Source organism: Egretta garzetta, unplaced genomic scaffold (genome assembly GCF_000687185.1).
Source record: "Egretta garzetta isolate BGI_Z169 unplaced genomic scaffold, ASM68718v1 scaffold37, whole genome shotgun sequence".
NCBI classification, from domain to species: domain Eukaryota; kingdom Metazoa; phylum Chordata; class Aves; order Pelecaniformes; family Ardeidae; genus Egretta; species Egretta garzetta.
The window spans coordinates 1,104,235-1,117,428 of NW_009260269.1; the positions used below are offsets into that span (position 1 = coordinate 1,104,235).

The 13,194-nt window shown below is 36.6% G+C and overlaps 1 protein-coding gene across 1 annotated transcript in view; it reads left to right on the plus strand.

Moving 5' to 3' along the window:
* The first annotated feature begins 406 nt into the window (after nt 1-406).
* The window catches only part of TAFA5 (TAFA chemokine like family member 5), a 365,869-nt gene continuing 353,081 nt past the window's right edge, over nt 407-13,194 (plus strand). The window contains exon 1 of the mRNA XM_035897845.1: nt 407-518. Within this exon, the coding sequence (XP_035753738.1) occupies nt 407-518 (112 nt within the window). The remainder of the gene's footprint in view (nt 519-13,194) is intronic.

Below are 13,194 nucleotides of genomic sequence, written 5' to 3' on the forward strand. Positions count from 1 at the left end.
CAGGCAGGGGAAAGGACAACAAGCGGAGCAACTTCTGCAAATTAAAAAAGGAAAGACAAAACCAGAGAGAGGCTCGTTCGTGGGACAACGTCAAAGCTCAGCACCACGCCAGGCACCCGAGTCCCAACAAAACCCACCTCGCTGGTGAATCTCGCCACAGTAACAGGAGGAAAGCTGGCTGCAGCCACTGCGCCGAAGTCCTGCACGCTTTAGAGTCCTCTCGGCTTTCTGGCTGGAAGATGGTTCCTGCAACAGGACCGTGTTGCTGCTGGTGACCCGCGGGGTCTTCGGAAGATGCCTTCCTTGGGGATTACACGTGGAGAAAGGCCATCAGTCAAGGGGAGTGCTGGCTGGTGTAACTTTCTACCCCCCCCTTCCGCCTCCCCCCCCCGGGGAACTGGCTTCAATGGCTCCATCTCCCAGGAGAGGCAGTAGGAAAGATGCCAACACCTTGCCAAGCATGTCCTCAACTTTCTGGGCTATCATGATCCTGGCTAGTCTCCTAATCGCTTACTGCAGTAAGTACATATTTGTCCTGGTGCTTTTGCTGGATGTAAATCCACGCCCTTCCCGTCTGAGGTAACGCTTCTGGCAAAGGCTAAGCTCTCAGGCTGGCGAGCATAGGCACTGTGCCTTAGGCTTGCCACCTCGACACGTCCCCCCCGTCCCCCCTGGTAAAGCAGGTAGACTGACATTTTAATACTGCTGCTTCTTGGGAGCATGAGATGTCCTTAGGTTGGGGATGTGGCGTTATCAGTCCAAACAGAAACATCTCTTGGATCTTAAGAACAAACTTTTTAGTGGTAGTAACCGTGAATCAACTGTTCACTGTTTATTATGGGATGTTACCAGCTCTCTCCCAGAGTGCTCCCTCGACGCACACACTCCTACCCCCATCCACCTTCCATGAACAGGAGCTATTTTGCTTATGTTCATTCCTTTAGGAAGCACATACTTAGTCAAGTGACAGATGCCTTAATATCACTGGGATCATATGTGATTCTCTGACTGTGAAATTGCATTGGAACACCCGGCACTTCCTGAGCATATTCTCAGCAGTTTAGTAAGCCCATGCTATCAGTTTTAGAGCTGCATCACAGGTTGTCCGTAGAGTTTTGTATATTCTTTTTCAGGCTTGATAGATCATCCATTAATCACACTGAGTTGCAGGTAAGGTATCTGTAAGAATCAAGTGCTTGGACTATTAATACTTCTAAAGGTCTGTATTTTTTCTTGTTAGTTTTTTTAGCAAGAGTAATTTTCAAGCCATTATGTAATATAAATACAGATAATGCCCATACTTGTGGGGAATGCAAGTTAGTCCATAGTACCAAGTGGGAATCTTTCAAAGAGAAAGAAAAAGCCGTTTCCATGCAATAATAATAATAAAAAAATTCTGTAGTTTATCAGGAGGGACCTGCACAACTTTGCCAAAATGAAGCCACACGGTATTTTCCCAACCTGAGCTGAATGTGATCTGTAATTTACCCATAGTGCGTATTCCTTTCATTGGCTGTAGCATAAAAGACTTTGCACTAGGCTTGTCTTCTTGAGCTGTAATAGGTGTAGGTTATGATGAAATGGAAATGGATTCTGGTTTTCAGGAGCATGCCTGCTGCATTTCTTAACCCTCTGTTCCATTCCCTCCAACCATATTATAGTCTCCATTTTTCAGTGTTGGTGGGTTTTTTTTGTTTGTTTGTTTGTTTTTCTGAAACAAGATTGTAGTTGGCTAAGAGAACCTTTAATTCACATTTTTACATATTACAGGGACTCTTCGTACTGACAACAGTGAGAAAGGCTTATTCTAAAAAGAAGAATGTGTTTTGTAATTATTTTCTGTAATTTAGCATGTTTTGGATTACACTTATAAAAATCATATCAAACAGGCCACACTTTTAAATAATTTCATTTTGTACATAATGCCACATTCAGTGTGCTAATTTAGAGGGTATACTAAACAACATGCTGATATTTAAAAGAATTTATGTGCATACTGGAAGATAAGTGACTCAAATGCATATTACAGCATGAATAGTTCAAGTGTAAAGGGAATTCAGAATTCAGCTGGGTATTAGTAATAGGAAATATTTTATTAAGTTTGTGCTAGAAATGTCTGGAGGGTCCCATGGTTTTTATGAGAAGGTACGAGTTCTTCTGTGCAGATATTTTCTGTCAGCATAGCCTCAGAAAGAGTTAACTGTAAACTCTGACACCTTAAAAATTATTTATATTCCACAGTGAGAGGTTTGAGGATGTTCTGTTCTAAGGAATTAAGTTGTCCATTTGAATTGTTATATATTGTTCATTATTTTTTTGTGTTGTTTACTGATGCTGAACAATGCAGATATTAGCCAATAATATGAAGGCAATTTCTGGTGTGCTTAAATGACCAGTTTCTAATCAGTTATCTTTGCCAGTGTGGATGTGTTCCTCAAACATGTAGTATATGCTTTTCATTCCATATAGTGCTGAAAAGCACCATGCAGCTTAAAATATGCAGTGTCAAAACACTCCACCATTTATGTAATGTTTCACTGATTTGACAACTGCAATTCCAAATGTTAATGAAGCACCATGAACATTTTCTCCAGTGGTAGTATTTGAAAAATTGCAAAAAATGTTTTCGCTCTGTGGAAAGGGTGAAGATGTTTAAAAAGCTAGGAAAAAAATGTGAAGCTATTTCTTGGTAAATCTCCATTTTTCAGTGTTGGTGGGGTTTTTTTGTTTGTTTGTTTGTTTTTCTGAAACAAGATTGTAGTTGGCTAAGAGAACCTTTAATTCACATTTTTACATATTACAGGGACTCTTCGTACTGACAACAGTGAGAAAGGCTTATTCTAAAAAGAAGAATGTGTTTTGTAATTATTTTCTGTAATTTAGCATGTTTTGGATTACACTTATAAAAATCATATCAAACAGGCCACACTTTTAAATAATTTCATTTTGTACATAATGCCACATTCAGTGTGCTAATTTAGAGGGTATACTAAACAACATGCTGATATTTAAAAGAATTTATGTGCATACTGGAAGATAAGTGACTCAAATGCATATTACAGCATGAATAGTTCAAGTGTAAAGGGAATTCAGAATTCAGCTGGGTATTAGTAATAGGAAATATTTTATTAAGTTTGTGCTAGAAATGTCTGGAGGGTCCCATGGTTTTTATGAGAAGGTACGAGTTCTTCTGTGCAGATATTTTCTGTCAGCATAGCCTCAGAAAGAGTTAACTGTAAACTCTGACACCTTAAAAGTTATTTATATTCCACAGTGAGAGGTTTGAGGATGTTCTGTTCTAAGGAATTAAGTTGTCCATTTGAATTGTTATATATTGTTCATTATTTTTTTGTGTTGTTTACTGATGCTGAACAATGCAGATATTAGCCAATAATATGAAGGCAATTTCTGGTGTGCTTAAATGACCAGTTTCTAATCAGTTATCTTTGCCAGTGTGGATGTGTTCCTCAAACATGTAGTATATGCTTTTCATTCCATATAGTGCTGAAAAGCACCATGCAGCTTAAAATATGCAGTGTCAAAACACTCCACCATTTATGTAATGTTTCACTGATTTGACAACTGCAATTCCAAATGTTAATGAAGCACCATGAACATTTTCTCCAGTGGTAGTATTTGAAAAATTGCAAAAAATGTTTTCGCTCTGTGGAAAGGGTGAAGATGTTTAAAAAGCTAGGAAAAAAATGTGAAGCTATTTCTTGGTAAAGTAGTACTGCAAATTTTTGAATTCTTTTAATAATCATCTAGGGTTTATTCAGTCTTTTTATCATCTGATGCCTTATTTTTTGAAGAAAACCATAACTGGTAGGGGGAGGGGTCAGTTATGTTTTAAGAATAACAGCCTTGCCATATTTCTTAGGAAGTAAAAGAAAAGAACTTGACAATGTAAGGTGTTCTGTATTTTTCCACATACCTTATATTCAGGTATATGGAAGGATACCAACTTAAATCTCTGATATCAAGCAGAGCTCTGTAAAAAAAAAAACAATATAGTTGAATACACTATTAAGGTAATTGCAGGAACCTTGTATCTGATTATGTCTCACTGTATCATTTTACTACATTTACATCAAACCCTACAGCTTAAAAAAATTAATCAGAACTTTTGCATATTTCCATTTTTTTAGCACTATAAATAAAACTTTTTATCTACCTTGATTATTTTCATTTTTAATCTATTGGTCTGACAAAGCTTATTCCTGAATCAGTTATATGAATGTTCCTTCCCCTTTCCCTAACTACTTTGTGAATCTTTGTTGCTGGGAATATATTTGTTGTACAACAGTCATCCCTATTACTGGGAGCAACCAGTAAACACCATACTCTGAGTTCCACTTGACAGATTAGCATATTTATAAAGTGTGTTCTGGATGTATATGTACATTCCATTAGAATTTCATTTATACTTTAATTTCTGAAGCCCAATTATGTTCTCTTTGACATGGTAAAATGAAAAACTGATCATTTTTTTTCTTTCTTAAATGTTTAGATTATACTTAGGGATAGTGGCTCCATCCTATGGTGGAAGAGAAACCTGCATCAAATCAATTAGGGTAGTTGCTATAGTGATAAATATAATGTAATATTCTCCAACTGAAGAAAAATGATCTGATTTGGTTGTTTCTCAACAGGAGAAGGCAAAAGTGAAGTAGTAGAAATACGCTGTTTATGGTCCTCGGTGTGGCCACAAAGGAGTTAGTTTACTTAACAGAAGCATCAGTAAATGTAAGAACAGTCTCAGAAGGCTATCCTGGTAGCGGGTGGCCACCTTCAATGGCAATTCAGAACTAGAGGAGTTGTGACGTTTTTAGATCCCAGACATGCATTCAGCATACTTGTTTAATGAACCTTGGCAGATCAGAGATATGTACCTACAGTGAATTCTCTAAGTTACTGTTTTTATTTTTTTTTTCTCCCTCTGTAACTGGGATTTACATTTACACGTTAGAAAGTTTGGTCAAATTGAAGACATTTTCTGTGGCATCAAAGCTGTGTGCTACATCAGAAATCTAAAAATAACATGGTTTTGATTCAGAATTATTTCTTGGTGCGTTTATTCAGTTGGCTTTGCTGTAAATACTGAAGTGCTTTTTATATGTAAATGGAGACTTTTTAAACAACATGTGATTCAGCTTTAGCAAAGTTGTGGCTGTTACAAGCTTTTGGCTTCCCTTATTTTATAGTGTTTTGTAAGCATAAGGAATAGAACATTAGACCCCTGTGGTGTTACAGGTTTTGCTGTTCTGTTAAGGTAATACTTCTAAGGGCAAGCAAATGGATTTTTTGAAAGGAACTATCAAAATTGGATGGTACTTGGAAAGTTCACCTTCTTGTTTTAAATATTGTGTATGGAAGACAGCAATATGAAGCCCAGCTTTTATGCTGACTAAATGGTGATAGTACTAGGAAGAAAGAATTCAGAAGTCCAAAATGCAAAATATTTCCCGTAACACTATAGTTCTGCATTGTAAGTGCAAGTTCTTTCACAGTAATAAGAAATGGAAAGAGGAAATGTTCTCCTAATTCATTATTTCTTTTACTTGCAGAATACAAAATAAGAACATTGTAATGATGAAATACTGATAGGTTCTATTAAATGACTGATTCTGCAGTCTACCATTTAAATCTGTTTGAATTTGTTGAGCAGAAAAATCAGGCCCTTAGCATAAACAACAAAAGCATCTCAAAGATTTTGCATGGTACCATATAAAACGCAGATCATTCCTGTGAAAAATATATTGACCTCACCTTAAAGTGAGATCCTGTTGTTACACATTGGATGGACACTGCTCATTTGAGAAATACCTTCTTGTCATCCTGTTCTGGAATTGGTTTCAATCTAGAAGACACAGGCTACTATCGTCTCTAGATATTATTGTTCCCTTACTCTCCTTGAGGCTGCCAGCAGGGATGGCAGTTAGCTGTGACTGTCACCTGGACACCTCTCCAACAGGAGCTACCATACCTTCATGCACTGACTACTGAGCAGCTGTTAGATGATAAATGGTTACTGCTGTTTTATGTTGGATGCAAACAAGTCGCCTCTGAATGAGGGTCTGCAGCTTCTGTTACTGATCCTGTATCATTCAGATCACTTTCTCTGTTTTTTACAAATGCAGAAGACAGATTTTTTTAATCTGTCCAAACTGATCTGTCATTTTGTTATGCTTTCTGCAAGATTTACTGTGCTTGTATTGTTCTCAAACTCTGCAGACAATATAAACATGACATATAGAGCAACTGTCATTATTCAAACTTTTTTCCAGCCTAGTTTCTATATAGAAATAAAAACTAATGCTTCTATGACATTAAATAAGAAAAGCAAGGTATTAAAATTTTGTCCCTTTACATAACATCCCAGCTGCTCCTTTTTTAGAAGGTTCTTTTTCTGAATTAAAACCAGTGCTTTGAACTTAATGGCCTCTACAACGTACTACCTGTCAGCGTGAGTCCCAACCTGACATTGAGATTGTCTCACCAGTTATGTTGTACTCTGTCCAGATCATGTATTACATAGAAGTCATTGGCATCAACATAAGAAGTGTCTTTTTATTGCTTTTAATGTTCAATTCAACCCTTTAAGGCTAAGTAAACACCATTTACAATTTCTCAATTTTATCTGAATTCTGGTAACTCTTACTTCCACTGCAAGTACAACCACTGATATAGATGGATATAATGGGAAACATGCGGGGAGGAGGAACTAGAAAGAAAGGGTTCTTTTTCAATTAAGTATGTGGCAAAGGGTTAGTCCATGTATTTCAGCAGGGTTGACAGGAGAGAGATTGAGACCTCTTTGACTTGCTTTTTCCGCCCTGTTTATGCAATGTACTGTATTGTAGCATATACTATGAAAACAGCCTTGGGAGCATGGAGTAGAGCCCCACTTCTCCAGCTAAGTGTGTAAACCTGGGCTAGATTGTATCTTCTTTTACTGAGGTCTCATTAATCTTTCACTCTTTGCTTAGTGACTCCATTGAAGTAGCAGTAAGCCCTTCACCGAGATTAGCTTTATGAGTGGGTATTTTCCCACTCATCCTTCTCTGCTAGAAGCTGGGGGTACGAAATCTCTGTTTTTAGATGTAATTTAGTGCTTTCTTAGTGAGTGCTCTAACCATAAGGCTATTATGTGAAAAAAAAAACCACATTGACAGCTAGGCCAGCATCTGGCATGCCAAGTATAGTTTATTAGATCTATGCCTTGAATGTTGTCAATAACTCAAAAATGCACTTGGATCCTGAACTAGGTACAGAAGTGTCAAATACACAGGCAAATCCTGATAGCATTGATTAACCAGAGTCTTCCCGGTCTGCATATTCTTTGTTTCTAAATTCAAACCAGAATGTTTTCATGCTTAGGCTTATATTTGACCAGGTGTGTTATTCCACTGTTGGGCTGGGGATTTGTTTAGTTGCTTTGGTTTTGTTTGGGTTTTTTTTTCCCCTGTTTAAAGGGAAATTACACTGCTTTTTGCACAGATGGCAGGCAAAATTGCTTGTTGTAGATGTTTTGGGAAGTCATGTCTTCATGGATTTGCTTTTATGTTAGCCCTGCAAATAGGAAAATGTTATGTGGTGACTATTTGAAAATATATGAACCGTATTTAGAGTATGTTTTCCAATATTTTTGATGTAGACGTTTATTTCAAAGATGTTGTTCTTATTTTCCAATAAATGGACTTTGGCTATAGAATCACAAGGATAGGAATCACAAGTATAATGGTAGAGGGTTTTGCGTTCGTGTGACGATCTATTGATCTCCTGAAGGCTTTGTGTCCTGTGTCTTATTTTGATCTCTGGATGGACTGCTTCTTTTGACACCTTTCTTCAAACACTTGGTTGCTCTTAGATAACAGTAAAGTATCTCGTCTAACTCTGGGGTGAGAAGCATAGCTGACTGTTTTTCAAAGGAGTCTCTCTGCAACAGCTAGTTACTCAGTATCATCCTTGGTTTTGTGTTTCCTAGCGCTTTTAAGTGCCTGTGGCCCAGTACAGCAATAAGGAAGTTACTTCTCTGGAACAAAATGTTATTTATTTTCCCAAACGATATGCTGCTTTTGGAAAAAACATGAAGTGTTTCTAGAGAGACCTCCAGCTACTATTTTTCCTGTGGTTACAATTCCCTTCAAGGCTGTAGGTTGGTATGACTTACTTTTAGTTTTGATTTTCCCTGCCTCATTCTCTTGCAGCCCGATTTAACGCGTGCTTTCAGCTGATCCATTTCTTTAAGAGCCCTCCACCACTGGCATTTCCTGCTCTTCCAAGAGGAGAATATTTTAACAGGGCAGGATCTTATGATATTTTTAGGATCACAGACCTGGCAAAATAAAGTTTCCTTCTGTCTTTGCCTGTGACAATTTGAGCTATGACCCCATTGTTCAGTTTGGTGTTTTGAAGGTCCAGAACTGGGACTGTCTCTGGTTTTGTGATGTGTAGAGGTTAATTCCAGAATGTTGTTAACAGATGTGCTCTGTTTGTATTTTGTGTACCAAAAACTGAATAAAAGCCCAGAGCAGAATGCCTAGGAGACTGGTAACGTTTCAAATTGCAAGTTATGTTGGTTGGACTGATTCCTGATTTTTTCATCTGTTGTAGAGAAGAACTGTAGTGACCGACTGTGCTCAAGCACAGCGGTAGAACCTGCTGGTTCTGTTAGCTGACAAAACTGCATCATCTGAGAGAAAGGACCTTAATTATTACAGACATGAGAAATTACTACATATGAAAAAGAAATTTTGGTTCTGAAGTCAATCGAAATGTAAAAGGAAATTCTTACTGTGTTCTTGTTAATTGTAGTTTAATTTATGGCAGCTTTTACCTTTGCTCTTAGAACTTTTTTTTATTATTATTATTATTATTATTATTATTATTAACTTAGAATTTTGATGTTGACAGATGTGTTCTAAGAGGTGATATGCTGACAATATGCTGTTAACCCCAAGTGCCTGTATACTTTAGATACTCTCAGATGTTAGTATCCTTTTTAGCATATTTAATTTTTCCATTGAACTACACCAGTGCAGTTTGGCAGAACAGCTTAGCTAGATCATAGAAGTGGGTTTAAACTAAGCTCTTGCACTTTTCATTAAATGGTTCAACTGCAAGCAGAAATGTTGAAATGCTGTAGGAACAGTGACTTCTGGCACTTCTGGCAGATCCAGAGGAGGCCCCCAAAATTGATCAGGGGGCTTGAGCACCTCTCCTATGAAGAAAGGCCAAGAGGTTGGAGTTGTTCAGCCTCAAGAAGAGAAAGCTAAAGGAAGACCTTCTTGTGGCCTTTCAATATATGAAGGGGTCTTAGAAGAAACACAGAGATTTTGTACCAGTAATGGCAGGACAAGGGGCAATGGTTTTAGACTGGAAGAGGGTAGAGTCAGATTGGACAAAAGGAAGAAATTTTTTATGATGAGAATGATGAGACACTGGAACACGTTGCCCAGAGAAGTTGTGGATGCCCCATCATTGGAAGTTTTGAAAGTCAGGTTGGATGGGACTTTGAGCAACATGATCTAGTGGCAGGGGCATTGGACTAGGTGATCCTTAAAGGTCCCTTCCAACCCAAACTATTTTATGACTTTTGTTCTCTTGCTTTAAATGAAACTAAATAAGAGTGTAACAGATATTGTGAGAGGTTATGTGTTACTGATAGCATTCTCTGGTGAAAGGGTTCACCAGTTTCTCATTTTTTTGAACCAAAATGGACTTTATATTTAGTTGTACCTTGGATAAACACTTTTCTTCTGTGCAATCTAAAAGAAATGTGACTTTTTATATTATTTTTTTGTGTGCTCAGTAAAAAACACATCAATATTTTAAAAAAAAAAAACACCTGAGAGGCTTTAAAAATTATTCTCCCTGAATGTTACTTAAAGTTGGTAATTTCCCTGAAATGATTTGCTATAAGGATTTGACCTAACATGTCTTTGTATATCCTAATACCTGGAATAATGATTTTTTTAAGATACCATTTTAAAGAATTTTTGCACGTTTTCCTTTTAGGTTATCGGCTCCAGCTAGAAGAAAACCAAACATATATGTTCTAGAACTCAGATCATATAGGGTTAAAAGAAATGGCTGACAAATAATTTAAATCCTTCCTTACTTTAGATTTCTGCATTACAGTCATCCATATTTACCATAATCTCCTTTTAAAGTCAATGGAAACATAGACATTTTTACAGTGCAGTTCATGTGACCTGTTCTAGGTACATGATGTAGTTTGAGGTAAATTGTGCTTCAGAAGTGCTTGTCTTTGATTAAAAAGCAGATTAGACAACTTGCTAAGATTTTAACATGTATATTATCCATTAATCCAGTCCATCATCACAGCATCTTTAGAATGTTGCTTATTTTATTTTCAAGGCCCACGCTTAATATTTAAATGTTTAATGTCAAGTAACTGGTTCAGTATTTCTGTAGGGAAGAAAAAAACATAGAAAAATAGGCTTGCGATACAGATTCATTAAGACTGTAGGTCAAGATATTGAACTACTGCAGCAAAGGATTTGTACAAATTGAGGGATGTAGTTGGCATAAATTACTGGGATCTTCTGAAGACATCTTTGCAACCAGCTTGTATCCTGAACATTTTTTGCAATGTTTTTTGTCTTACTGTAAATTCTCCAGTTTCATTGCCAGGATTTTCACACTCTGGGCACTCTAAAAATACAGTCTTTCCCCAGAAAGTTGTAAAGTAGGTGAATTTTAGATGAGTGTACCAAAGGTTATGAGCCGAACCATTCTTTTTCTCATTTTTTAAGCCTCTTCCATACAAAAATATATTAAAAGCATTTGCACTGTACAACCTTTTATAGTATGATTAATACATTTGAATTGCCTTCATCTACTAGTGATTTAGGTAAGAAAAGGTTTAAATGTGAACAATGTGTACATGTATATAAGAAGCTGCAGAGGTGAAGAAGACTAGAAATGCTTGCCTTGAATATAAGAGCAGATAGAAATTGCACTGAGCATTGAAGTGCCACCCCCTCAACTCCTCCAGCCCTTGCTTTTCCCCTCGCCTTGAAAATAAAAGCTATGTATGAAAAAAGCTTACGTTATGTGGTTATTTTGGTAGGGTATTGGACTTTATGACCCAAGTGGTTCCTCCGATTCTACATTCTTCAGTGTAAGTGCTGCTTTTACAGTCCTTTCCATTTGGAGAGTTTTGTTGCCTTCTATACCTCATTCTTTTATCAATATGTTTTTGTTCAAGGAATATATTGCTGCTTTTCACCTTTTTTCATGGTATATAAATTCACAGACATTTTTCACCTAACAGCTGATCAAATCTGGTTGTGCTACCTTTATAACTAGAGATCTCTACCTTAATCCTGTCTATAAATGTATTTATTTTCTAATATAATCTTCTTTACAATGCTTTGCCCAAGAGACTTTTTAACACTTTATGGTGTTATATGGGCTCCCTTTCCCACGCTTTTGCAGAGTTCTGTAAAGTGCTGCTGTGAACTCTTAGGGTGATAACAAGTTGCATGCACTGCCACTTGTAATTATGATAAATGGATTTGAGGTATTTCAGATACAATTCCAAGGAATTAGTTTAAAAACAACTTATAATACTTGAGTTGGTGGCATTTCAAAAGTAATTCCTATGAAACAGCTTAATGCTTATCTTCTTCCATTTTGACATTTGATAGGAATATAGGTAAACCAGTATATACTTTGGCATAAGTATTATATTGACTTTGTAAGACTGACATTGTATTGAGCATATGTAATACCAAGAACGGTTGCTTAATGTTTTCTCAGATAATTTATCTCTATATAGAGGAAAGGGATGTCCTTCAGAATCCTCAGTTTCAGTGTGAGAGTAATCTTTTCCTCTTGATATTTTAATATAAGCACAGATGCAAAATAAAATGAAACAACTACCTATCTCATTTTTTTAGTTAATACCCTGAATTTTTTTGTCTCCATGAAAGACCAAATTTGTAGAATTCAAGAAAATATTTCCTACATCACCTTATTAGAGCACATTCCCAATATATTTCACTGCCTTTTCTTTCACTGCTTGTAGTAACTGATGTGCATTTCCTTCCTGAGAGCTTCTTTTACAATTTAGTGCTCTGTGTTGTCATAGAGTCCCAATATTAGTTTTCTATATTTTTCAGTTTTGCTTTCTTATTTTTCTTATCTAAGGTCAGGTGAATTGGCCCTACTGTTTGTCTTGCCACTTTCTGAAGTGCTTTTCTGTTACTAGACCTGACAAGTACAGCTATGTGAATCACGGTTTGCCAGACAAATTAACTTGATATATGTGTAGAGACTTTTTCTCCCAACTGCTAAATCTGCAGAGATTTGAGAATTGGGCTTGGTTGTTTTTCTTCCACGTCCATCAGGTTCTCTGAGCCCAATTATAAACTCTGTCATATGGCATGCTGTAGGCTTGCGTGTATGTACCTTATTAGAACTTAGTAAACTAGCAGTGCACAGAGAATATCCTACATCTGAAATTAATTTTTCTTCAGTAATTCTAAATTATTCTAAAAGTATATTAAAGCAACAGATATGACTATGCACAGAGAGCTAAAGCTGAACTGTTGAGAAAAAAAGATCTTTTCAGTTTCAGTGCATGTAATTTGAACAAACCTTATAAGCTGACAAAATGCTGGAGAGCCCTGGTTGATATGATGGGTATATGTAATTTGTCATGACAGGGGTGTCTAAATTTCAGATGCATGTTAATATTACTCAGGTCATGTATGTTTTGTGTGACAAAGGACACCTATGTTTTGGCTGGATAATATACATTTTTCCAGTTGTGGAGGAGGAACAGCTCTCTTAAAAGTGGGTGGCAGGAATCTAGAACTTAAACCAGAGCTAGCTGGTTTGGGCCTTTCTTTGAAAGGGATGGTCACATAAAGCATACGGAATGAAAATTTCAGAAGTCTTCTATACAGTCAAAGAGCAGCATTTCTAAAGTAAGCTTTAAATGAGTTTCATGTTCTTATTTTGCTTTCTGGTTTACTCTTCTCAGTGTATATTTCTACAATGCATATATTTATTCCTAGGATGTAGCACTGTAACTGAACTTAATTGATCAAAATGTAACTTTTTTTCCCCACATCTCTAAATTTAATGTTTTGGGGTTTTTTTGTTTTGTTTTGGTTTGGTTTGGGGTTTTTTTTGGTTTTTTTTTTTTTGTTTTTTTTT